Below are 27,792 nucleotides of genomic sequence, written 5' to 3'. Positions count from 1 at the left end.
TGCCCATTTACCCCACCCCCCCCCCATAATCCCTCCAGCAATCCTCAGCTTGTTCTCTATATTTAAGAGTCTCTTACATTTTGTCCCCCTCCCTGTTTTTATATTATTTTTGCTTCCCTTTCCTTATGTTCGTCTGTTTTGTGACTTAAATTTAAATGTGGGAAAGTCTTAAAAACCAAATTGCCCAAAATGTCATTATATTTATCTAGATGTTACTAAACATGGGATTATTTTAACAAGGAAATAAATCAGAGACAATGTACTTATGGTTGCCAATTAAGATAAAACACAATTTCTGGGAAGAAATTTGCCTTTACTTACTTGTTAGGTCAGAGCCAACAACACTAATTATTCTGAATGGCTCCAAATATTTTCCTCTATTTGGGTGGGGCCAATTGGTTAACAAGTAACTATGCCTAAATATAAGTTAGTGTATACATAAATCTCCTTATCTTTATTTTAGTATTAGATCATTATTTCTCTAGAATCATTATTTTCCTAGATCCTTATATCTCTAGATCATCATTTCTAAAATTCTAGAAATAATTTTTGAAACATATGTACAATTTTTACTAATGCCAATCAGCAGGCTGCAATAATTTTTATGTGAAATCAATATTAAGAATATTTATTCTGGCAATCCCTATCAAAATCCCAACACCAGCATTCTTCACAGAGCTAGAACAAACAATCCTAAAATTTGTATGGAACCAGAAAAGACCAAATAGCCAAGGCAATCTTGAAAAAGAAAACCGAAGCTGGAGGCATCACCATCCCAGACTTCAAGATGTATTACAAAGCTATAATCATCAAGACAGTATGGTACTGGCAAAAGAACAGACACTCAGATCAATGGAACAGAATAGAGAACCCAAAAAAGGACCCACAAATGTATGGCCAACTAATCTTTGACAAAGCAGGAAAGAATATCCAATGGAATAAAGACAGTCTCTTCAGCAAGTGATGCTGGGAAAACTGGACAGCGACATGCAGAAAAATGAACCTGGATCACTTTCTTACACCATACAACAAAAAGAAACTCAAAATGGATGAAAGACCTAAATGTAAGACAGGAAGCCACCAAAATCCTTGAGGAGAAAGCAGGCAAAAACCTCTTTGACCTTGGCCATAGCAACTTCTTGCTTGACACATCTCCAAAGGCAAGGGAATTAAAAGCAAAAATGAACTACTGGGACCTCATCAAAATAAAAAGCGTCTGCACAGCAAAGGAAACAATTATCAAAACTAAAAGGCAACTGACAGACTGGGAGAAGATATTTGCAAATGACATATCAGATAAAGGGTTAGTATCCAAAATCTATAAAGAACTTATCAAACTCAACACCCAAAAAACAAAATGCAGTGAAGAGATGGGCAAAAGACATGAATAGACACTTCTCCAAAGAAGACATTCACATGGTTGACACATGAAAAAATGCTCACATCACTCATCATCAGGGAAATATAAATCAAAACCACAATGAGATACCACCTCACACCTGTCAGAATGGCTTACATCAACAACTCAGGCAACAACAGATGTTGGCAAGGATGCAGAGAAATCTCTTGCACTGCTGGTGGGAATGCAAACTGATGCAGCCACTCTGGAAGACAGTATGGAGGTTCCTCAAAAAATTTAAAATAGAACTACCCTACAACCCAGCAATTGCACTACTACATATTTACCCAAGGGATACAGGTATGCTGTTTTGAAGGGGCACATGCACCCCGATGTTTACAACAGCACTATTGACAACAGCCAAAGTATGGAAAGAGCCCAAATGTCCATCGACAGATGAATGGATAAAGAAGATATGGTGTGTGTATGAATGGATAAAGAAGATATGGTGTATACACAGGCACCCCATAAGAGACTCTTAAATATAGAGAACAGAGGGTTGTTGGAGGGGTTGTGGGAGGTGGGATGGGTTACTCCTGAAATCATTGTTGCACTATATGCTAACTTGGATATAAATTAAACAATAAATAAATTAATACATTTTAAAAAAGAGAGTATTTATTTTGGATGCCTGGGTGGCTCAGTCAGTTGAGCATCCGACTTCAGCTCAGGTCATGATCTCATGGTTTGTGGGTTCTAGCCCCACGTCGGGCTCTGTGCTGACAGCTCGGCACCTGGAGCCTGCTTCAGATTCTCTGTTTCCCTCTCTCTCTCTCTGCCCCTCCCCTGCTTACACTGTCTCTTTCTCTCAAAAATAAATAAACATTAAAGAAAAAAAATTTTTTTAAGAATATTTATTTATTCCTTGGGGCACCCAGGTGGCTCATTTGGGTAAATGTCCAACTTTGGCTCAGGTCATTATCTCATGGTTCGTGACTTGGAGCCCTGTATCGGGCTTGCGCTGACAGTGCAGAGAGGGCCTGGGATTCCCTCTTCCCCCTCTCTGCCCCTCCCCCACTTGGTCACGTGCTTGTTTGTGCTCTCTCTTTCAAAATAAATTAACTTAAAAAGTAATAATATTTATTCCTATCACAATCTATGTCCCCTTACCCTTTATCTCCATTCTAATGCTTCCTTCTTTATTCTGCCTAAAGGTCAGTGATTCAAATACAAATAAATACATTAGGGAACACGAAAGTAATGAATACCTTCAAACTGAGGAATAGACAAATACTCAAATGAACATAAGCTCCTTCACAACTCTCAAAAAGAGAAAGGAGATTTTAAAAGGTTTCAATCTGCATTATTATTCAAAAGTTTTCAAAGAAAAGAAAGCTTTGACAAGAAATTCTTCTAAGAATATAAGTACAAAATATTAATTTGTCAGTTTCTAAATGAAGAGTCAATGCAAGGAAAACTAAGTTGCCACCTGTATGTGAAGTAAAAGAAAGCACTAAAAGTAAATTTCCAAGTACTGAGCATAGGATCACAATACCAAAATCAATCAAATTTTTTGTACTGTGTAGCTCTGAATACCTTAAAAAACTGTCGAATACATAACATAAAATTCTACTGTATTTCCTATTTTAATGGTCAGTCTTCTAAAAAGCACATTCTCAGAAGGCCCAAGTATAACAAAGTAGTTATCAATACTACTAATTTTTAGTAGGAAAATACTGGGATGAAATCAGAAAGAAAGGAAATATGGTACCACTTAAATTTGTTTCATAGCCTATCTTAAACTCATTCAATATTAACATGAGTAAGAAGAGGAATAATGTTTCTTATCCATGTTATCAGACAACCAGTTCTAAGGTCTGATATCCTAAGGTCCACTTCAATCTTGAGTCTGTACGATCTAATCCAAACTGTTTAATCTCTCAGTCTTATTATCTGTAAGACGGAGTAACAACTGCACTATTTACCTATTTGGGTTATGAGGTTCAAATGAAATATATATGAAAGTACTTCACAAACTTTTAAATGCTTACACAAATGTTCATAGTATTAGAAGAGGATCATTAGAATATTATTACATCTACATCATCTTTCTATTAGGTGCTGTACACATAGCTAGCATTCAGAATAGCACTGATGTGAAGATGAATCAATGACAATAAGTTACATGACAAAGATCTATCACTTTCTTGAACCTCATTCAAATCCAAAATCCTTTTCTATGAAGAATCTGAAAACTTTTCAGGCAACATCAACCAAAGAAATTGTTTACTAGAACAACTTAAATACCATTTAAGAGAACTACATACCTTGACTGGTGGTGTAGAACATGGAGAAGGAGTCATCACGCAGGTTTCTTGACTATTATAGGAAGGACTATCTGTCAGGTTCAGATAGAGCTCATCTTCACTGGTGAAATTTCCCTGACTGTCCACTCCTGGAGAAATGCAGATCACTATAGCACTAGTATTATCTGCTCGAAGCATACGCTGCCTCCAGCGGCCTAGTGCTCGATTCACAAGCATTTTGGCACAAGACTGTCCATGCTCACCCTATATTTAAAAGAACAAGAAGAAAGTTCACAACTCAGATTTAGTTGCCACTATATCTGTTATCAAATTTAAAGGTGTGTGGGTTTTTTTTTTTTAATGTTTATTTATTTTTGAGAGAGAGAGACAGAGCGTGAGTGGGGGAGGGTCAGACAGAGAGGGAGACACAGAATCTGAAGCAGGCTCCAGGCTCTGAGCTGTCAGCACAGAGCCCGACACGCGGCTCGAACTCACAAACTGTGAAATCATAACCTGAGCTGAAGTCGGCTGCTCAACCAACTGAGCCACCCAGGCGCCCCTGTTTTATCAAATTTAAAATGAGGTATTCATATGGCTTAAATTAAATCTCCAAAATTTCAAACATTATCCACAGTCCCCATAACTATGTTAAAATAGTATTGCTCTAAATTTTTTAAAGTAATAAAACAAGGCTTTATCCTGTGGTTAAATTTCACCTGTGTTTTTTTCTTTTTGGTAGCCAGATACTTAGTCTTCACTGTGACTTTAATTAGGAAAAGCTATATAGAAGTTATCTAAAATGGGAAGTAAACATCAAATTATTACAGATAAACAATTCACAAATGAGATAATCAGGTATGGTAAAAAAAAAAAAAAAAGAAACACAAACAAACAAACAAAAAACACATAGTTCAAACTCATGTTGTTTAAAGGTCAACTGTACATAAAAATGATGCCACTGATATGAGGAAAAAAACAATACAGTAAGTGGCTATGGTATGGAGATCACCACATACAAACAGAAAGAATAAAAAAAAAAACTTCAAATGATCTCATGTTATGCAAATAAATGTGGCTTGGAATAAAACTTTTAGTATCATACACAGATTCAATACATGTATTCAATAATTACTAAGTTTCAAAGAACAGAAATGAAAACGATTTTCTTCCACCATACACTCTTACTAGGTGATCTCATAAGTTGTCACAGCTTTACCTAACTCTTAATACTCAAATCTGTATTTGAGAGGCTTCTCTCTCAAATATTTCTGCCTAATGAAAATACCTATCTAGATTAACCACAAGCACCTCCAATTCAACATGCCTACATCTGAATTAATTATCACCCTTCTACCCCAGAATACTGTGTTTCTTCTTGATAACAGCTATCACCAGTCAAAAATTTGGGCATCACCACATTCTTCCTCCTTAAAAACCCAAATTCTATCAATTCTATCACTCATGTATTTCTTTTGCTATTGTGTATATATGGATTTGTTGTTTTTTACCACTGTTACCCTATATCAAGCTTGCAAAATTTCTCATTTGGAATATAACAGTAGCCTCTAAAAGGAAGCCTAATAGATCCATTGCTAAAAATCAAATCAGGGGCACCTGGGCAGCTCAGTCAGTTAAGCATCCAAGTCTTGGTTTCTGCTCAGCTCATGATCTCATGGTTAGTGGGTTCCGGCTCTGTTTCAGGCTCTGTGCTATCAGCACGAAGCCTGCTTGGGATTCTCTCTCTCCCTCTCTCTCTCTCTCTCTCTGCCCCTCGTGTTCTCTTTCTCTCTCTCAAAATAAATAAACTTCAAAAAAATAAAATAAAAAATTAATGAGGTTTCATAGGCCCTTAAGTCTTAAGGCTATTCATAAAAGTCTATGGTTGTGTGTTTTGTTATCTAGTTTCATTTATTTATATCCTGTCTCCTTCTCCTGATGAGTTGCAAAGTCTGTTTTACTAATTCTAGAGCCAGGCAAATGCAAAAATCTACACAAAGTGAACATCCTTAGTTCATATTCAAGACTCCTGACCAACGTACTAAAACAATGTACAGGTCATAATATCAAATTACTGAGTCACTTCTCACCATCAAGTATTTTTTCTCCTCTTGGTCCTGGCACATTGAGATGGCATCCTGCGGTGGGATCATATTCCAAAGTCCATCACTCCCCAAGATAATGTACTTGTGCTTTTGGGGGTCAAGAGTGTGGACACTTGTGTCTGGTTCAGGTGATACCACAAACTCACCACTGAAGAAATCATAGCTCCACAAATCACCTGGGGGTGGGGGGCAGAAGTAAGAAGCAAGAAGTATTATTTCCAAGCTAGTAATATCATGTCAACAGATTAAAGGAGAAAATCTACATATTCATCTCAACAGATGTAGAAAAGTATTTGATAACATTCAAAGTCTACACATGATTTAAAACACACACACACACACACACACACACACACACACACACACAAACTTCTTAAGCAAACTAGAAATAAAAGACAACTCCCTTAACATGATAAAAGTTCTTTTCTAACACTATACTGAAGGTCCTTCCCTGCATAGTAAGTTTAAACAATTAAAATCAGATATATAAACTGGAAAGGAGAAAATAAACTACCATTTGTTTCAGATAATTTTATTTCTACATGGGAAATCAAAACCAAATCAGATAAATTATCAGAAAAGGAACATTTAGAAAGGTTGTTAAATACAAACCCAGTTTATAAAAGTGAACTGTATTTCTAGACAATAGTAAGAAATAGTAAATATAAATTTAAACAATGTATTTATAACAGTTAACCAAATGTAAATATCTGGAAATAAATTTAACAAAAGTTGTGCAAGTCTTTTATGGACAAAATTATACAATTAGATTACAAAACATTAAAAAGACTATCTAAATAAATGGAGAAATAAACTATTTCAAAGGAAGACTTAATACTTTAAAGATGTTAATTTTCCCAAAAATAGCTTTTAAAGTCAATGTAATTCCAAGCAAAACCCCTAAAGAATTTTTGTAGAATGACAAGCTTATTTTTAAAATGTACAGGGAAGAACAAGGGCCAAGATTAACCAAGACAAGTGTGAAGAAAAGATAAAAGACAGAACTTGCTCAACAACGAGGAGTCTTAGTTGCTATCTGAAAACCCCTGCTCACCCGTAGGGTCAAGAAAGGATCTAGTCAAAACTTACAGAATAAATGTCAGTCACTTGGAAGAAAATTCTAGAAATAAAAATGAGCATTTTTATGTTCTTAAACTACCACATGACCAGTCTTTGGAGATTAATAGTTCACCCTTTCAGTGAGTGAGGAAAAGAAGTCCTCATACAGTTACCCTCCTTCTTGATTAGCTCTCTGTGAAACAATACCTAAACTCCTACCTTTCAGACGTATTAGTACAAACCTCAAAATGTGCAACTTAAGAACTTTTAGTTGACTCAGGCCATCAAAAAGATTTTTACAAGTGAGATAGAAAAAACATTTTACAGAAACCATTTATTCTTCTGTGATACATAATACAAAATAAGTGGAACAATGTAACTTTTCTTTTGCTCCCCAAAACTGGGGGAAGAGTAGAAAGAAAGGAGAAAACATTAATCTCTGACTCTTTTGTTTATAGTGAAATGTACTCTGAGTAAAGACCTAAATTAAAAGCAAAAGGTTTTCAGACAAGAAGGTGGTTTTTGCACTTTCACCATGTCTGACTTCTTTTTAAAAAAGAGGAAGCTCCTGGTCCTTTCTCTTCCTTACTTAAGCTTCCCTATTACCACCCAGCAGAAGTATCGGCCAATTCAAACATGCTCAGAGTCTAAGGAAAAAATAATTCATATCAATTACTCCACTCTAAAAGAGCAAAATTCATTGCTAAACCAGCCCCTTGAAAGAGAAAGGGGCAATTCAGTCTTCAGAGTAGCAACAGAGTGCACATACAGGCACCTGACTGGCTCAGTTGGTAGAGCATGCAACTCCTGAGCTTGGGGTTGTGGGTTTAAGCCCCATGCTGGGTTTAGAGATTACCTAAAAATAAAATCTTTAAAAACAAACAAAAAAGAACACACGGGACCACTAAAAGCTAATTATAATCCAGGTTGACTCACAAAGACACATTTAGTTCTTTATGTTAGCAAAACAAAGTTCTTTGGCTGATGAAACTTTTAAAATGAGCATGGGAACAGTTCAGATAAATATTAATATAGCAAGTACAGAATTCATTAAGTGATGCTAAAAGCTTTCAAAAGCAGTTTTTCCTCATTATTTGGAATTACTATTGCCATTCCAAATAAGAACATATGTCTAAATTTAAAATCTATGTAAAAAAAGAAATTCCAATTTTCAATATAATGCAGATTACATGACCTTGAAAAAGGGCCACAATTTCTCATGTATAAACTAGTATTAATATCTTTATAAATTTAAAAATATTTTTAAATAAGTAATTTTTTTCACTTAAGAGGCACAGTGTGTCAGTTTCTCCCATCATTGGCAATGCCAACCTGAACCATTTGGTTCAAATGCTATCAACCACCACTGTACAGGTGCCCTTTTCATTTTGTAATTGTTATGTAATCCAAAGGGTGATAGCTTTGAGTCTGTGTGAAATATCCTCTTGTCCACCAAAATATGCCATGTTTTAGCATTCATTAATGATTCTTAGCCCCCTATGTTTAACTGTATGTTTAACTTTAACTCTCTATAATTAACTGTTACTATGATGGTTGTAAACTGATGACAGAATAAGAACATTCTAAATTACACTTTTTGTTGTGTTTTCTGAAGAAGAGTTTCCCATTCTCCTCTACTTGTTTATAATCTTTTTAGTATCTTTATAAACTTATGGATTCTTTTTCCTTCAATATGCTATAAATTACTCCTGTCGTTATTTGCTTTGATGCTCAAGTTGCTTTAAATTTGCCAGTAAAAGTCCTTGGAGTGTTAATTTTTAACAAACTCATTACGTGAGTTGTATTCATAGCCAGATTTAAGAATATATGATATAGCCACAGTTCCCTTATGTTACCAATTCAGAGAATTTACATGGCTTTACCTGAGATCAAATGAATGAGGATTAGAATTGGCCCTTGAACTAATTGTTTCTATCACTGACCTACAGTTTGTACACCAAAATAGGATCACAGAGTATCATTCCTGTACATTCTAAAGGGAGGGACCTTGGGCGCTGGGGCAGATGTAGTTGGTTGCCTGCTTGTTGGCTGTTTCCTTTTTGTCTTCAGTAGAGGCACTGGAGGGACCCCAGAGGAGAAAGAGGTCTTCCTTCTGGTTTCAGTATGTTTTCTGCTTTCTTCTGTGGCACATGGCAGCCCAGTGCACAGGACACAGTGGTCCTCACCCCTAGTGAATTTCAACATTCCTCTCCCTACCCTCTTTGGGTGGCTTCCCATGGAGAGCTCCCAAACAACTTTTGCCTCACTTAATCCATTCTTAAAACTGCAACCCAAATCATCCTTTTAAAACTCAAATTTAACATGGTGGTATGGGGCGCCTGGGTGGCTCAGTCAGTTAAGTGTTCCACTTTGTCTTAGGTTATGATCTCACAGTTCATGGGTTCAAACCCCGCATCAGGCTCTGTGCTGACAACTCAGACCCTGGAGCCTGCTTCAGATTCTATGTCTCCCTCCATCTCTCTCTCTGCCCCTCCTCCACTAGTGCTCTCTCTCTTTCAAAAATAAATAAATGTTAAAAGAAAAAGTTAAAAAAGAAAAAGATGGATGGTGGTGATGGTTGCACAACATTGTAAATGTACTTAACACTACCATTGAATGGCACACTTAAAATGGTTAAGACGGGGGGCACCTGGGTGGCTCAGTCAGTTAAGTGGTTGACTCTTGATTTGGTCTCAGGTCATCATCTCACAGGTTCATAGGATCAAGCCCCCCATTGGGCTCTGCACTGACAGCGCAGAGTCTGCTTGGGATTCTCTTCCTCAAGATAAATAAACATATGTTAAAAACAATAATGATAAAATAAAATGGTTAAGATGGCAAAACTGTATATGTATTTGCCATAATTGAAAACACACACACAAATCGAGTTGTTTCCCACTTCTACTCTGCAACAGTTTATTCCTATTCTTAAGACACAACTCTTAACCACAGTCTAAAAACATGAAATATTTTCTCATTTTATCTGTGCCTCTTATTCCTGTATCAATCTCTGTTCCGGCTACACTGTCCTTTGTCAGAGCTCCTTATATTCACCAGCCTTCCTCCCATCACAGAGTTGTTCGTAAATGCAGTTCCTATGCCTAGAACACACATTCTTCCACTTTTAACATCAAGTAATTGTTCAGACTTAAATATCTCTTGCTTCTCCAGCTAGTAAAATACCATTTTATTTTATTTAAATGTTTTATTTATTTTTGAGAGAGTGCACGTGTGCAAGTGGAGGAGAGAGTGAAGGGGGGGAAGGGGACAGAGGACCTCAAGTGGGCTCTGCGCTGACAGCAGTGAGCCTCATGATGAACCGTGAGATCACAACCTGAGCCAAAGTCAGATGCTCAACCAACTGAGCCACCTAGGCGCCCCTAAAATACCCTTATTTTAAGTTCTTATTAACATGCATACAAATATTTAGAGATGTAATTTTTCAGTCCTTTTTGTGATCTGATGAATGCCTCTCCCCTTCTCTAAACTGTAAGATTCCATGAGGACAAAGGCCAACCACATGCTTGACACATACTGTAATCAGTATCTGTTCAATGAATAAATGATTTGCAAGATTCACATGCAATTCCATGAGGCAGCCACAAGAAGGCACCTTTGTCACATCTGTACTCAAGTAACTATAATCCTAATGAGTGCCTAAAAACGATACCAATTTCTGCTAAGCAAACTTCCCTCTTTCCTAAAACGCTAGAAGAAAAATGGCCACATACCATAAGAATGGTGCTAAATACGATAATTTAATTTACTATGAGCCAATAAGCATTATCATGCAACACGTTAAACTATGAATTTTTTTAATTAAAAAAATTTTAGCAGGAGTGGGGAGAGACGGAAAGAGTACACGCATGCACATATGTGCAGGGGAGGGACGGAGGGAGAGAGAGAATCTTAAGCGGGGTCCACGCTCAGCTCGGAACAAGACACAGGACTCAATCTCATAACCATTAGATCATGATCTGAGCTGAAACTAACAGTGGGACACTTAGCCAACTGAGCCACTCAGGTGTACCCCATCAACAGTATTTAAAATACTCCTGTCTATGCCACTGACTCCCAAATTGCTATCTCCAGCCTGGACCTCATCTACTGCCAATTTTCATAACCAGAAGTCAACTGGACATCAGTGGTTTTATGTCTGATAAGCACCTCAAACTAACTTGTTAAAAACAGAACTCCTGACCTCCTTTTACAACTGATGTTTCAGTATTTGCTATGTGATTAATAGCTGTTCAGTTAAAAAAAAAATCATTAATAAGGATATCTGCATTCATTGTTCCTTCTGCCTAATAAATTCTCTTGCCCCAGAAGACACCCATAGGTCTCAATGCCTCATCTCAATTCAAATGTCATTTTTTTCAGATCTCCTCTGAGTATTCCATTTAAAATTACACCCCTACTTTATTTTTCATGATAGCACCTTTCACTACATAACACAATACATAGTCTACTTATTATTTCTTTATTGTCTGTTTTCTCCTACTAGAAGGTAAGTTTCATGAGTCCAGGAATTTTTTATTGTTTTGTTCACTGTGGAATCCCTAGAACCTAGAAGAGTACCTGGCACATAATAGACATTTAATAGATATTTGGTAAATAAATCAACAAAGATTCATTTATGAGTCATGAAGAAGTGGGAACTCTGTGTGGTTTTAAAATATGTGCACAAATTCATTATACTTCATAAGAAGCACAGCTTAATTCTGCTCAGAAGAAAAATTGACTAGATTTTCTAGTCTAGTCTAAGAGGAAGTGATGATGTGTCGTTTTTGACACTAGACCATAAAAACACATTATGGTTGTTGCACCTTGCTCTCTTGCATCACTTGATCAGGGGAAGCCAGCTGCATCAAAGAGCCCTACAGAGAAGCGCACAGGACAAGGAACTGAGGCCTACTTCCAACAGCCAAGTATGTAAGGCATCCTAGAAGTGAATACCCCAACCCCATTCTGGCTTTCAGATGATACCCATAGGTGATATCTTGATTACAACTACATGCGAGACCCTGAGCCAGAATCACTCCCAGGTTCTGAGCCACAGGAACCATATGAAATAATAAATGTTTTAAACTAAGTTTGAGAATATTCTGTCAGATAGCAAGAGATAACTAATTCAGTTACTCACTCTGGGGAGATATTGAGTAAGATCTAACAACATTAAAAATGTACTTATCTATGAACTGAGTTTTCCAACTGGTATGCCTTGAATGGATTGAGTATGACCATGTGTTAGCAGGATGGGACCTGAGTGGCTAGAGCCTTTCGGCCAGTTACCTCCAGCCTGAAGTAGCCTCCTTCACTTACTGAAGAAATATTATCATACTGTATGTGTATGTCATAGTATTTAAAAAATTTTTTCAAATGTTTACTTATTGAGAGAGACAGATATTGAGAGAGACAGAGCATGAGCAGGGGAGGAAGAGAGAGGGAGGCACAGAATCCAAAGCAGCATAGGGCTCAAACTCACAAACTGGGAGATTATGACCTGAGCTGAAGTCGAACGCTTAACTGACTGAGTCACTCAGGTGCCCCTGATGTGGTGTTTTAAAAGTAGGGGGCGCCTGAGTGAGTCAGTTAAGTGTCTGACTTTGGCTCAGGTCATGAACTCACAGTTTCATGAGTTCGAGCCCTGCATCAGGCTCTGTGCTGACAGCTCAGAGCCTGAACCCTGTTTTAGATTCTGTGTCTCCCTCTCTCTCTGTTGTTCCCCCACTCGCGCGCGCTCTCTCTCTCTCTCTCTCTCTCTCTCTCTCTGTCTCAAAAATAAATACAGATTAAAAGTTGGTAAGTAATGTACTATGACCCAGCAATTCCACTTCTAATTTATATGCCTTAAAGAAATCTCATAGGTATATATATTCATAGCAGCATTTTTCATAGTAGCAAATGCACAGATATAACCTAACTGTCCAATCAGGGTGTGGAAGAAGAAAACACAGTTTCATAGTGAGACTGAACGTCTAACAGTCAACAATTAAATTAAAACTACATTTATAAAGATGAATAAATCTCAAAAACAACACACAGTGAAAATAGCAAGTTAAAAAAGGTGTTTTGACTATGATAGAAAGCTAATCCAAAGATCAACATTTAATTATTTATTTGTTTGTTTAACTTATTTATTTTAAATAAAGGCAGACTGCCACATGCAGACCTTATTTGGATGTGTCTGGAGTCTTGGAAGCTTGACACTACCCTACGTTCTCCTATCAGTGGACCTCGAGAGCTTGTTTGGAGACTCTAGCTGGGGAGCACAGCTACTAATATACCCTTAACCGAAGAAGGGTCCTCCTCTATCAGGGAAGGTCATCCTCATCAACCAAGTATGCAGCTTCAGGAGGGATGCACATGGAGCAGTGAGGGAGGAAGGGGACACCCACCTAGCCAGCCAGATCAGTCAAATCAACCCTGGCAATCAATGGGTTGACAGATGTCACAGCCAGATCGCCCTCACATCCCAAAGATCAACAATTTGAAAAATATTACCATGGACTCTCAAAACTATAAGAGATCCTCAAAGTCTTATATTCTCTAACTTCCTATCCACTGTAGAAATCTATGCTAACCACAATGGGTAGCCATTTAGCCATGTGAACACTTCATGGAACACTTCATGGTTCGTGGGTTTGAGCCCCACATTGGGCTCTCTACTGTCAGCACAGAGCCTGCTTTGGATTCTCTGTTCCCCTCTATTTGCCCCTCCTTTGCTTGTGCTCTCTCTTAAAGAAAAAAAAAATCTCTCCAAATACACCAATCAAAACTTTTTGTATTGACTATACATTCTGTAAGAAGCTCATTGAATGCTATTATTCAGTCTCCATCTCCCCACCCTCACTATCCCAATAAAGAACAAAGATGCAATATAGAAATTTGACCTGGTAGCAGTTAATAAGAAAAACATCTAAAGACTGGAGCTATTTGAATAAAACAAATGTGATATGATTACTAAAAGCTAATGACAAGATTCCAGGACTCTTATTAGTAGAAGTACAACACTCAGGTAGCAGGAACTAGATATTTCCATTATACTTCAAATTGGTCACACCACATCTTGTAGAGTGTCCTCAATTCTGGAACATTTACTGAAGGAAACATCTAGAGGAATATGATAAGAATAATGAAGAGACTGAAATTAGCCTAGAGGAAAGACTAGAGAAACACGCTAGGCAATTTTGAATAATAGGTAAAATGATGGTCATTAGGCAAAAGGCAAAATAAATATACTGCTTTGTTTTTGTTTCAGTACACATAACTAGAGCCAACATCTGAAAGATTCATGGAGGCAGATTTTAACTGACAATTATGCAAGTGTTTATACTATGAAATATTAGGATTTACTGAAGATATTCAAGCATGGGCTGAATTATTTCTTTTCTGAATTGCTCTAGAGATATCTCTGAACAGAAGAATATGTGAAACAGAAAAACCAGTTAGTTTTCTTGGTCTTTCTGCTCCTTCTTTTCCACTACACAATCACTAATGGGTTTCAAGGCTTAAAATGCTTGGCACATATACTTCATATATACATAATAACTTGGCATCTACTCTTTAAAAAATGTTTATTTATTTTTGTGAAGAGAATGTGAGCAGGGGAGGGGCAGAGAGGGAGGGAGAGAATCCCAAGCAGGCTCCGAGCTGCCAGCCCAAAGCCAGATGCAGGGCTTGATCTCATGACTGTGAAATCACGACCTGACCTGAAATAAAGAGTTGACACTCAACCGACTGAACCACCCAGGCACCCCAGAATCTAAACTGAAGGTTCACTTTACTTTTTGAACCTGAAGTGAGACCCTGCCCTCAGTCCAGTGAATTGCCCCATAAAAAACCCTCTATCCTTTAGTAATATTAATTCTCTACCAATTATCACCTTCCTCCCTCTTTTTCCTTGCTAAGAATTGAAGGATCTCTTACATCACATGCTTATACTATGACATGAATAACCTGGGTAACTAAGATAGCATTCTAGTTCTGCAAAAATCTACAAAATATGTAAAGTGCCTATATACTGCTACAAGCCCCTAAATAGTACCCTTGTCTCTAATTTTATTACCCTATAATTTTAGCCATTATAGCAGCCAAAACGACCCTTTAAAAACAAACTCGATAGTACCATCAACAATAGCCAAATTATGGAAAGAGCCCAAACGTCCATCAGCTGATGAATGGGTTAAGAAGATGTGGTGTGTGTGTGTGTGTGTGTGTGTGTGTGTGTGTGTGTGTGTGTATATATATATATATATATATATATATAATGGAATATTACTCAGTGACCAAATGAAATCTTGCCATTTGCAACAACGTGGATGGAACTAGAATGTATTATCCTAAGCAAAATACGTCAGTCAGAGAGATAAATATCCTAAGATTTCACTCATATATGTGGAATTTAAGAAATAAAACAGATGAACATATGGGAAGAGAAGGAAAAATAAGATAAAAACAGAGAGGGAGGCAAACCGTAAGAGACTCTTAAATACACACAAACTGAGGACTGCTGGAGGGGGTATCTGGTGAGGGGATGAACTAAATGGATGATGGGCATTAAGGAGGACACTTGTTGGGATGAGCACTGCATGTTATTTTTAAGTGATGAATCACTAAACTGTACTCCTGAAACCACTATTACACTATACGTTAACTACTTGGATTTAAATAAACTTAAATGAATAAAATAATAAAAAAATAAAATAAAAAACTGAATCAGTCCCTGTCCTACTTCGATAAGCGATAACAACAGCTAACATTTATAGAGTGCTTATGATGTGCCAGACACTATTTTAAGCACTTTAAATATATTGTCATCCAATCCTCACAAAAGAATGAGGCAGGTACCATCATTAACCCCATTTACAGCTGAAAAAACTGTACCCCATTAAGTAATTTACATATAATAAGTGATTTGCCCAAGTTTGTATAGTAAGTAAACAGCATTGGATTGGAGCCTTGGAATCTTGGCTCCAAAGTTTCTCTCTTAACTACTGTGTTATACTTCTACTCCTCAATTCCTTCCCAAAAGTATTTATTTATTTGTTTATTTTTATGTTTATTTATTTTTGAGCGAGAGAGAGTGCGAGCTGGGGAGGGGCAGAGAGAGATGCAGACACAGAATCCAAAGCAGGCTCCAGGCTCTGAGCTGTCAGCACAGAGCCCAATGTGGGGCTCGAACTTACAAACTGCTTAGATCATGACCTGAGCTGAAGTGAGATGCTTAACCAACTGAGCCACTCAGTCGCCCCAAAAGTTTATTTATTTATTTTGAGAGACAGCATGAGTGAGACAGGAGCAAAGAGAAAGAATCCCAGGCAGACTCCACGCTGTCGGTGCAGAGCCCAATGCCTCAGGGCTCAATCCCATGAACCACAAGATCATGACTTGAGCTGAAACCAAGAGTCAGTCAGATGCTTAACCAACTGAGACACCCAGGTACCCTTTTCTCAAAAGTATTTAAAATGAAGTTCCTTATCATGGTCTAGCCATAAAGCCTTGTGGGGTTTAGTTCCTGCCTACCACCCATAATGTCTTCACCAAACTTACCTTACTTAGCCTGCACAGCCCTTCTTAATTGGGTAAGTATCCTCATCTCCACTTTCATTTTACATCTCTACCTCCTCTCTCTCACACTGGTTTCATTCATGTTCCTTAAAGACATCAAGCCCTTTCTTTCCTGCATTAGGATTCTGTGCTTGCAAATGACAATTTCCAACTCAGGTTAAGTTAGGCCCAAAAGGCAATTCAGAAGAAAACCCAAGTAGTTCACACAACAGACAAGAAGCTGGAGAACCAAGCATGGATACAGGTCAGTTTCAAGCCTTAGGCAGGAAAACCCTACCATATCAATGGGCACTGCCGAGAGAAGTCAATATTCCTAAGATGAATTCATTCCAACCAGTTTCTTTGTTTTTAATTTTTGTCCTTACTAGAGTCACAATTCAAAATCCTAGAATAGAGAATCTGACTGATTTAACTGAGCTGACCTATGTTTTACAAAAGGACCCTGAATAGGAACGTCTAAATTAAGACTACACGTATTAGGGGAGACATAATTCCCAAAATTTCAGTATGTTAATTTAGGAGGAAAAGAGAATACATGCTGGACAACTCACCCATCCACTGCCCCAAATCAAATACCTACTGCCTAATGGCTTTGTGGGAATGTTTTGACTATTATTTTCCTCGCCCCCTTCTCCTCCTTCAGGTCTTAACTCAAGTAATAAATACTTTTTTAAAGAATGTTCCTTGATCATCTTCTTTAATGTAGCCTTCCACTGTTACCCACTAATCCTCCTACCAATTACAGGTATATCAGCTTGTTTAATTCCTTTATGACACTTTTTAGAACAATTTTCCCATTTGTTCATTTATTGTCTATTTCCTCCACTAGATTATAGGTTCCATGAATGCTAAGCCTATCTGCATTTGATCACCAAAGATGAATTAAGAGATAGTAATATGAAAGGTAGAATGATCTTTTGAAAATGCAAATCAGATGGTGTTACTCTTTACCTTAGTATCATTCAATGTTTCCCAGTACACTCAGACTAGAATGCAAATATCTGCCATGATATGGCCCATGTCTGCCTCATTAACTCCAGTCTCTTGATAATTCCTAGAACATGTCAAGTTCTTTCCCAATTCAGGATCCAGGCCTGAAATATTCTTTAACAGACTCTTCACAAGAATAGCTCCTTCTCAGCCATCAAATCTCAGCTAAAATAACACCTCCTAAAAGGAGCATTTCTATTACACTATATAAAAGTTTTTCCATTCTAAATTATTTTTTATTACAGAACCCCATTTCTTTTCCTCACAGTATTTCCTAATCCATACTTATTTCATTTACAAGCTTATTTCTTTATTGCCTATCTCCTCAACTACATAGTCTTGTTCCGTGAAAACAAACAGAATATATCTACCAGTAAAATCTCTCCAAAGCCTAATTCAGTGCCTGGTACTAAGTCAGTACTCAAGTTTCTGTTAGAGGAAAGAAGGAAAAAAATCAGTGTTTCCTAAAAGAAATTTGCTGTACAAGAAAATTTAACTGGCACATCCCAGGTAAGATATTTCTGTAGCTATAATCCTCTAGCCTTTCTTCCAAAACCAGGTAGACTAGAAAAGAAGTATTTTTATTTTGTAATGAACAATTATTTTGCTAGCTAAAAAGAAAAAGAACCTTAAAGTCTCTTAAGAGAAATATGAAAGGCTGAAGGAAGCACATTTAAAAACAGTTTTAAGGGTAACACCAAGCCCAGACATACATATACTTCCCTAAGTATAGGTAGGAATCAGCAAAACATTAAACGTGACTCCTAATTAAGAAGCAATTGGCACTGAAATCCGTATTTTAACCTTCCCCTGGATTGAGTGTTAAAGCATTTACTATTAAAACAGCATATTTCTACCCCCATTATCTGTTAAATGAAGGTTTAGTTCTTAGTTTCCTCTTTTATGTTACCACCGTACACTGTAGAAAATGTAATAGGATTTCACTAAGTAAGTCCTACTTACCAAGCGCTCTTGCTACTGCCAGAAAAGGAATCTGGTCAATAACTGTACTCCTTCTAACAGGTCCATTGTGAGTGAGCCGAGGTCGTTTCCAAACTACACGATTCACCCCAGACTTGTTCATCACACTGAAAAAAGAGTTCATAAAAATACTCTAAATGAATAAAATATAACAAAGTAGGTCAATGTGTCAAATAACTAATACAATCAATTATCATGAAATAATGACTTATCTATTTCAGACACAAAGATGCATAAGCCAAGATTCCTGTTTAAAGAGCAAAGACAAAATAGGGTAGATTAACATGGGGAATTTGGAGATTACTAAGGTAGGTTAGACAGAACAGAGTGGAAGTAATGAGAAGAAAAATGAGTAGATAACTTGTCAGAGAAAAAAGCAAGGTAATGTGATAACTAACAAAACTGAGGAGAGGAAGAGGCTATAAATAAACAATGATAAAAAAATTAAAAGGGGAAGGTTATGTAGTTTTTGAGACTTGTACTGAAAACGGTACAAATTCAGTTTTAATATTCTTAATTTGAGGCATAGGATATACCTAAATAGAAACAACTATGTATTACAGAAATATTTCTGTAATTAGAAGTATGAGAGTAGACTTTGCAAGCAGATCAGCTGTAGAGATATAGATGTGGGAGTTACAGAACAAGGAAACTCTTAAAAAGGAATGTGGCATAGGAGCAACAGAAATCTGTAATTAGTATATGGAGAAGTTAGTACATATTAGGGTACCTAAAACATGAAAATATAGTCAATCTTTGAGCAAAAAAAGTAATAACACAATAGAGATGGTCTCTCTGCAGTTACCTGGCATGACTGAAATGGTAAACTGACTCTTAATTTAATAACCTGCCTGGATTAAGAAAAAATGTACACAAGAAAAATGTTCCTCTGGAAGGCTAGAAAAGTTGGGGAGAAAAACACAAAGAGAATTTTCAAGAAACTATATTAGCCTAATTGATATTAAGTCTACCTGACAGATACATGCAGAAGACAGAGGGTAATTCCCAAGACTCTGAGACAGATGACACTAAGATAATATAATTAAGTCTTCTCACTTAGAACTCCCATGCATCCAGAAACCCTTTGATTATAATCTGAAATTTCATTTCATCAACAGCAGGCCAACTGACAATAACATGAGGTTTTCTTGTCAGTTATTTTTCTCATGATTAATGAGTACTAAGACATCTTGATGAATACATGAGTCCCTTATCAGTTGATTATGTTGACCTTGAGTAGCATGACTCTATCCTCCTAAACTTGATGAACACCAAAATAAAACTGGCTTTAAGATTTAGAAAGCTGTGGGGTGCCCGGGTGGCTCAGTCGGTTAAGCATCCAGCTTCGGCTCAGGTCTTGACCTCACGGTTTGTGGGTTCGAGCCCTGCATCGGGCTCTGTGCTAACAGCTCAGAGCCTGGAGCCTGCTTCTGATTCTGTGTCTCCCTCTCTCTCTGCCCCTCCCCTGCTCATGTTCTGTCTCTGTCTCTCAAAAAAAAAAAAAGATTTAGAAAGCTGAAGACAGGACAACTAATGGCAACCACCCTCAAAGGAATGTCACTATAAAATGCCATATACCTCAGCAGCTGCCAGCTAGTTAAGCCCCAACTATGGCTTTTCTATCTCTACTCTAACTTCAAAAGAATGAAGATACTAGAGAAAAAAGAGATAACAAATGGAATAAAAGTCCTAAGAGAAGAAAAATAAAGGCATAAGCCATATAAATGAGAAAAGGCCACTCTTCCTCTGAGCCAAGAAAAACATGCATATGGCAGAACAGCCTCAACCTTTCTGAAGTAGAAAACAAACTTATCTGATAAGGGCATGCCAGGGGACTTGAGCAGCTGTCTCACGAAACTTTCTGTAACGATGGAAATGTTCACTCTGCTGCTCTCCATGGCTACTGAGCACTGTAACTGTGGCTAGTGTTAAATGAGGAACTGAATTTTTAATTTTATTTGATTTTAATTCTATTTAAATTTAAACAGCTATATGTGGCTAGTGGAAACTATATTGGATAGCACAAAGGAGGAATGAAGCAAGTACAGAATGGTCACAAAACGTTGTCAATGATAACACAGAAGAGAAAATTAAGAGAGTTGTTTATTTACTATCCCTTTGAGAACCCATTTAGTTTAATTCACAGTCCTCAAAGCAACATTATTCTAGGTGATAGTCTCAAGAGTGAGACTATCAAAGGTGGCCATTTTGTTATTCTATGCTTTCTTCAATGCTGATCCTCAAAAAACAAACAGGAGAGTAAAGATTAAATCTACCATTCACAAGAAGAAACACCATCATTCTGTCTTCATACCACCTAAGTCCTATTCTTTCCTAAACCTGCTCCCTAAAATGTAAGTTTTAATACATACTTAGGTAATTACAGTAGCTACCCAAATTGTTTCCATTATAAATCTAAGTAGGAGCTCTCTTGACACTTAATGGTCAAAGATATTATGGTCTCTGTGTTTCTCAGGAACAAAAAACAAAACAAAAAACAAAAGCAGACTGCTTTTATTGTACTCCCTGCTGTTGTCCTGTATGATTAAAAGGCATACACAAAAGGAACAGCCTGATATGCAGAGAGCTGACTGAGCAGCAACAGAAGGCTGGAAAAACATAGCACTGGCCAGTTGCCTAGGGTGAGACAGAGGGAAAGGAGGAAATAACTTCTAATAAAACAGCTCAATTTGTGCAAAAAGACACCTGCTCCCAAATGGCAAAGAGCATCTGTCCAACTATCCAGATGGTATTTTAAGTGATAAGACAAAAAACAAACTCTAAAAAAAGTTATTAAAAAAAAAAATCAAAGAAAATCTAATTTAACAATTCATATAAAAAATAAAGAATCATCAAGAAAATATTTTTAAAAGATTAATGAAAAGGGATCAGGCCTACCAATATTAAAAATTGCAACAAAGCCTCAATTAATAAAAAAGCATGCTATTGGTACACATATAATATTAAAAAAGCTCAGAAAAAGACCCAAGGATATAGAGGAATTCAGTTTATAATTGCAAAGCCCACTTTGCATGACTACCAGTAGTGGTCTCAGATACAGACTGACTTTCAAACTCATAGGATCACATAAATGACAGCATGAAACCAGGCTCATTTAACTTTGTAGGATACAGAACAGGAAGCACAGTATGCCAGCATGGCAGCTTCAGTCATGTTGTCTCCAGAAATGATCCTTAACAGAAATCCAAGAGCCATTTTCTAGCCCCCATAAATGAGCTTCATATGCCACAGGAATCAGTGTCTTTTAATAGCCCGTCCCTGCACAAGTCAAACTGCATGATACAGGGCTGCTAATAAGGTCTGTGCTTTCCAACAGAAATTTATAGTACACTCAAAATCTTCTCTAAACAGATACAGTTCCAATTCAAGGATCAGTATACCATAAGCAATGTTACCTTATAACAGAGCTAACACTCTGTTATTTATCTTAACCAGAGAAACAGTGCTAGAAGAGAGTAAACTCAAGGTCATCTTCCCATTAAAGAGGAATTTTATGCCTGGTAAAGACTTCTAATCAGTAAGAAAAAGATATATAATTGTTCCAGTAGCTACCAATGGCCATAAAGAAAAAAAATTACTTGTACCCTACTACACATCTCAGATTTTAAAATTCCAGGGAGACTGAAGGTCTCTCCATACAAGTACTAGAAAAGTGATTCCCAGATCTTTTCAGGGGGTCTGCCAGGTCAAAATTATTTTCGTAAGACCATGTGTATACAGTGGAATTTTTGAAAGGCTACATGTCTTGATATGATATATGATAAAACGTGTCAATATTTGGATATGTGTAACTCAATAAACCAGTATTTTACAAATGACCAATGCCTATGTTACAAAATCACACATGGGCACTAAATACTATACCATTCCAACTATATGATCTTCTAGAAAAAGCAAAACCATGGAGACAACAAAGAAACCAGTGGTTGCCAGTAACAAAGGAGGTAGGGAGGATAAATTGGCAAAGCGCACAGAATCTTTAGACAGTGAAACTATTCTTATGATACTGTAATGGTAGATACATGTTACTGTATGTCTGTCAAAACTCTAGAACATCCCTAAGGTAAACTACAGACTTGGGGTAATAATGATACGTCAATGTAGGGTTATCAATTGTAACAAATACACCACTCTGGTGTAGGAGTGAAGTTTGTGTGTACAGGAGGAGGCAGGGAGTATACAGGCATTCTCAGTACCTTCCACTCCATTTTGCCATGAACCTAAAACTGTTCTAAAACATAAAGTCTATTAATAAAAAAAAAAAAAAATCCTATGTGGATTTAAAAAAAAAGCCATTTAAGCAATAGCTCTCAATTGATATACCTATGGATCTTAATGTGAGTGTATAAAAAGGTCATTAATATATACTATTATTAACCCTTAAGAAACTACCTCTTTTTGACTTCTGGAATAACATCAAAGATGAGTATCTCCAATACATGGAAAAGTTTTTAAAATATTCCTCCTTGGGGCACCTGGGTGGGCTCAGTCAATTATAGTCACAATCTTGCAGTCTGTGGGTTTGAGCCTCGCATTGGGCTCTGTACTGACAGCTCAGAGCCTGGAGCCTGCTTCCATTTCACTCTCTCTCTCTCTCTCTGCCCCTCCCCCGCTCACATGCTGCTCTCTCTCAAAAATAAACATTAAAAAAATAAATACATAAATGAATGAATGAAACAAAATACTCCTCCTTTTTCCAATTATGTATCTATGAAAGACCACATTTTACTTCTGATACTGCAACTAAAACATCTTACAACAGATTGAAGGCAGAAGCAGATATGAGAATCTAGCTATCACTATTAAGCCAGACATTAAAGAGACTTTCAAAAGTGTAAAACAATGCCAATCCTCTCACTAAATACACGTGTTGAGAAATAGCTATTTTTCATAAAAATGTTCTTTATATTAACACAATGAGTTTAGTATTATTTTTTAATGAATTAAGAAATATTTGAAAATGTCTCCATTTTTAGTTTCTAATACGGTAAAATCATTATATATAATCCATATAAACAAAAAGCTCTTTGAGGTCCACAATTTTTAAGAGTATAAAGGGTTCCTGAGGCGCCTGGGTGGCTCAGTAAGTTAAATGTCAACTCTTGATTTTGGCTCACGTAATGATCTCATGGTTTCTGGGAAGCATGTTGTGCTCTGTGCTGACAGTGCAGAGCCTGTTTGGGATTCTTTCTCTCTGCCCCTCTTCCAATCACATGCACTCTCTCTCGATCCCTCTCAAAATAAATAAGTAACCATTTTAAATTAATTAATTAATGATTTAAAAATTTAAAAATACTCCTCTTTGGCCCAGCAATTCCATCTAGGAAATAATCCTACAAATATATTTGTATGCACAAAAAGATGCGTGCACAAGATTTTTCATTTTACAGTAGTGTTTGTAACATCAACAACAACAAAAAAATAGAAACAAATACTCTTCAACAGGAGACTAGTTAAATAAATGATGGTACATCCATACATGGTACAGCTTCATATTGGATTGTGCATGAATAGCCATCAAAGAATACACAGTAATACTGGTTTCTTGAGAGGAAGAGGAACTGTGTGGCCTGTGGGACAGTAGTAGTTGAGAGACCTTCTAAAGTACATCATTTTATGCTATCTAAATTTTAACCAAATGAATGCTCCCATTAAAAATTATACATATTTAGATATATGTAAATCATCATACAGAAAATTATTAACATTTGGTGTATTCCTATACTACTCCTATTTCTCTGCACAGTTGAGATCACACTACAAATATAACTTACATCCTGCTTATTTTGTGACTAGTAAGCATTATCCTATATTACTAAAAATTCTTCATACATATGAGAGTTCATTATACTACTCTCTCTACCTTTACCTATGTTTGAAAATTTTCTTAACACCATGATTTTTAAAAACTTACTATAAACATTATTTTTAATAGCTATATCATATTCAATGTTATAAATATGTTTGATAATTTACTTAACAATGCTTCAATTGTTGGGCCTTCAAGTTATTTCCAGGCTTCAACAGCCATTAAACATCACTGCAATCAATAACTCTCTTTAGATATTCTGGTCCACATTTCAGATTTCTTTAGAATACATTCCCAAAATTACAGAATCTATAAACATTTTTAAGTTAGTGATGTGTATTATATTCTATACAGCTCATACCAATTTATAATCCTACCAACAGGATTCCCATTTCACACTATAAAATATTGAGAAGTATCTGGTTGTTGTTTTTTTTTTTTTAACTTTGGTAACCCAATAGCAAGAAATAGTTTCACTTCAGCAATTTTTTCAAATATTTACTCGCTTTTGCATTTTCGTTGCTGTTGTTCAAAAGTCCTCTCCTTCATTCACCCATCTGGGTGTGGCAGTGTTTTAGTGTTTTTCTTACTGATTTTTGAACCCCTTATAGTTTAAGGATATTAATTCTTTTCCCAGTTTATTAATAACTCTGGAAAAAAACTATTTTGATCTAATAGAAGGAAGAAAAAGGAGGCAAGAAATAATATCATGGTAAGACTTTAGTTAGAACAATTATTTAGAAAATACTGGATTCTATTTAACTTGCCTCATACCCTGAATTTTTAAAAATTAGTATTGGAATAATTTTTAAATGTTCTCATGTTATTCATTCCTCTGGTTTTTAGAATAATCTTGCATTTTAGTGTGCATCATAAAATATGCTAAAGCCACTTTCAGTTCATAGTTTACAAACTACACATTGAAACAATAACTTGAAACAGGCAAAATAAAATAATCAGAAGAAAGGTTTGCAGCAGCACATCTGACTTAAAAATCAAAGAGCTAGGGGCGCCTGGGTGGCTCAGTCGGTTAAGCGTCCGGCTTCGGCTCAGGTCATGATCTCACAGTCCGTGAGTTCAAGCCCCGCGTCAGGCTCTGTGCTGATAGCACAGAGCCTGGAGCCTGCTTCAGATTCTGTGTCTCCCTCTCTCTCTGCCCCTCCCCTGCTCATGCTCTGCCTCTCCCTGTCTCAAAAATAAATAAAAACATTAAAAAAAATTTTTTTTAATAAAAAAATAAAACAGAGCTGAAGGTTAACTGTAACAAAATTCTATTCTCAAAGCCAGATTCAAACTGTTCTACTCCAGAATCCTAAGGGCTGTTCTGTTCTGAAAGTCATGCTGATCAGTATTTATGTAAAAGGTGATCAGTAAATCCTTGTATGTGTTACTTGACTCCCATTAAAATAGTATTTCCCTCTGGAGCCATTATTAGAAAAAAAAAAAAAGTCAATTCAAAACAATGAGGTAAGTATGAACACAGATGGGTACTTTATTAGGCAAACTAAAAACATGTAATACTGAGAAAGTAACTTCAAAAGTGAGTAAAGGTCAATCTGGTTAGTAAAGCAGAAAAGGACTAAATAGAACCAAGAGAGGAAAGACAAAACAGCACAAGGATTACCTCCCACCAAGTCCTTCGATTCGTTCTCTTTCCTTGGGAAGTTCTGGCTTATGGTCCTGTGTCACCTCCACAGCTCTGACAAAATCATCCTTCGGGTCATCCTGAATTCCAAGAACCACCCCTGAGTCACCCACGTGAGCTACATACATCTTCATGCCCCGTATGATGACCACACTGGCAGTTGTCCCTGATGTGCTGGGAAGACCTGTCATAGTCTTTGGCCATTCTGCTGTAATAAGAAATAAAATATTTTACTCTTCCAGATATAAACATTAGTATTGTATCAGAATAAAAATGGCAACATGTGCTGAATCAGACTTGATTTAGAAAAAAAAAAAGACTTGAATTAGCATAGAATAAAATTTAAGAATATTTTTAAAGCTATTCAAAAAGAACTTGTGTTAATTCCTTCATCAATATATTAATGAATTTTATAAATAAGATAATTATATTACAACCATCAAACCAACATTAGGAAAAAAATATTACAGGATAGGGGCAGCTGGGTGGCTCAGTTGATTGAGTGTCTGACTCTGGCTCGTCACGATCTCCCTATTCGTGAGTTCAAGCACCATACTGGGCTTGCTGCTGTCAGCCTGTCAACACAGGGCCCACTTTGGATCCTCTGTCTCCCCTCTCCCAACCCCACCCCGCTTGCACTCTCTCAAAAATAAATAAATATTTTTTAAAAAATATATTATAGGAATAAGTAACTAGTTCCAAATGTCTTAGTCCTAACTACATTTAGCAGCAAGGATGTCCTCAGAGTTTTGATACCTCTATAGCCAGTAGCTTAGCATCTATTTATTAATTTCTCTTTGAAAAGATTTCCATAAAAAAGCTACTTGAGTTGTTTTTGAAGTAGCTGTTTTGAATATTCGTAATCTAACAAATAACATTTTTATTGAGCACTTATTGTATACCAGGTTCTGTGCTAAGAGCTTTACATGAATAATCTAAAATAACCACTTGCAAAAACAAAAACAAAAAAAACAAAAAAATAACACTTGCATGGGGCGCCTGGGTGGCTCAGTATGCTAAGCATCCAACTTTGGCTCAGGTCATGATCTCATGGTTTGTGGGTTCGAGCCCCATGCTGACAGCTCAGAGCCTGGAGCCTGCCTCAGATTCTGTGTCTCCTTCTCTCTACCCCTCCCCTGCTCACACTGTCTCTCTCAAAAATAAACATTAAAAAAAATTTTTTTAATTAAAATAATACTTGCAGCAAACCTCCAAGACAGGTAAAATTATTCCCATTATTTTTATTTTGCAAATAGGGAAATTAATAGTTTGAAATAGTTCAGAAAGTTGCTCAAGACAACTCAAATATCAAGTGGCAGAGACCCAATATATTTAACTCCAAAATCTTAAATGTCTAGTTCATTGTTATTGAAAAACTCTAAATATTCTGGGGGCACCTGGGTGGCTCAGTCAATTAAGGGTCTGACTCTTGATTTCAGCTCAGGTCATGCATGATCTCAGGGTTCGTGAGCTTGAGGCTCAAAGCCTGCCTGGGATTCGCTCTCTGCCCCTCCCCCACTTGTGAGCGCGCTCTCACTCTCTAAAATAAACTTTTAAAAAACTTGAAATATTCTGTAATATTAAATAAACTACAATTTATGGTTCAAGATAACCAACTGAATCCAAACACTGACACATTCTCCTCACCAAAATCCCACTGAAAGGACAGAATATAAGTATTAGAAAAAGTCCATAGCAGTCATGAACACAGAGAAGGGGCATAAGCAAATCTGAGGAATCCCCAGAATTTTAAAGAAATGGAATTACATTAAAGGAAAAATCAGAATGCAAAACTTGTAATCCAATATAAGCAAAAACCACAGTCAGTAAAGAAAGCAATACATCAGTTTTCCCTGTTAAAAGAGTCCCAGAAAAGCTCAAACTCACAGACAGTGACAGCAGCTGTGTCAGGAATAGATAGCAGAAGTTTGGCAGATATAGTTAAAACTTCAGGAGCTAGGTCAGTGCCT

At 36.7% G+C, this 27,792-nt stretch overlaps 1 protein-coding gene across 1 annotated transcript in view; it reads right to left on the bottom strand.

Moving 5' to 3' along the window:
• The window catches only part of PPM1D (protein phosphatase, Mg2+/Mn2+ dependent 1D), a 47,219-nt gene that overhangs the window by 4,123 nt on the left and 15,304 nt on the right, over window positions 1-27,792 (bottom strand). The window contains exons 2-5 of the mRNA XM_003996608.6: window positions 25,802-26,030; window positions 18,330-18,454; window positions 5,733-5,923; window positions 3,667-3,909 (exon numbers count right to left, since the gene is read on the bottom strand). Of these exons, the coding sequence (XP_003996657.1) occupies window positions 3,667-3,909; window positions 5,733-5,923; window positions 18,330-18,454; window positions 25,802-26,030 (788 nt within the window). The remainder of the gene's footprint in view (window positions 1-3,666; window positions 3,910-5,732; window positions 5,924-18,329; window positions 18,455-25,801; window positions 26,031-27,792) is intronic.

The sequence above is a fragment of the Felis catus genome, chromosome E1 (assembly GCF_018350175.1).
Source record: "Felis catus isolate Fca126 chromosome E1, F.catus_Fca126_mat1.0, whole genome shotgun sequence".
Classification (NCBI taxonomy): Eukaryota; Metazoa; Chordata; class Mammalia; order Carnivora; family Felidae; genus Felis; species Felis catus.
Note: the sequence above shows the minus strand (reverse complement) of the source record. Positions and strands in the feature narration are given on the sequence as shown.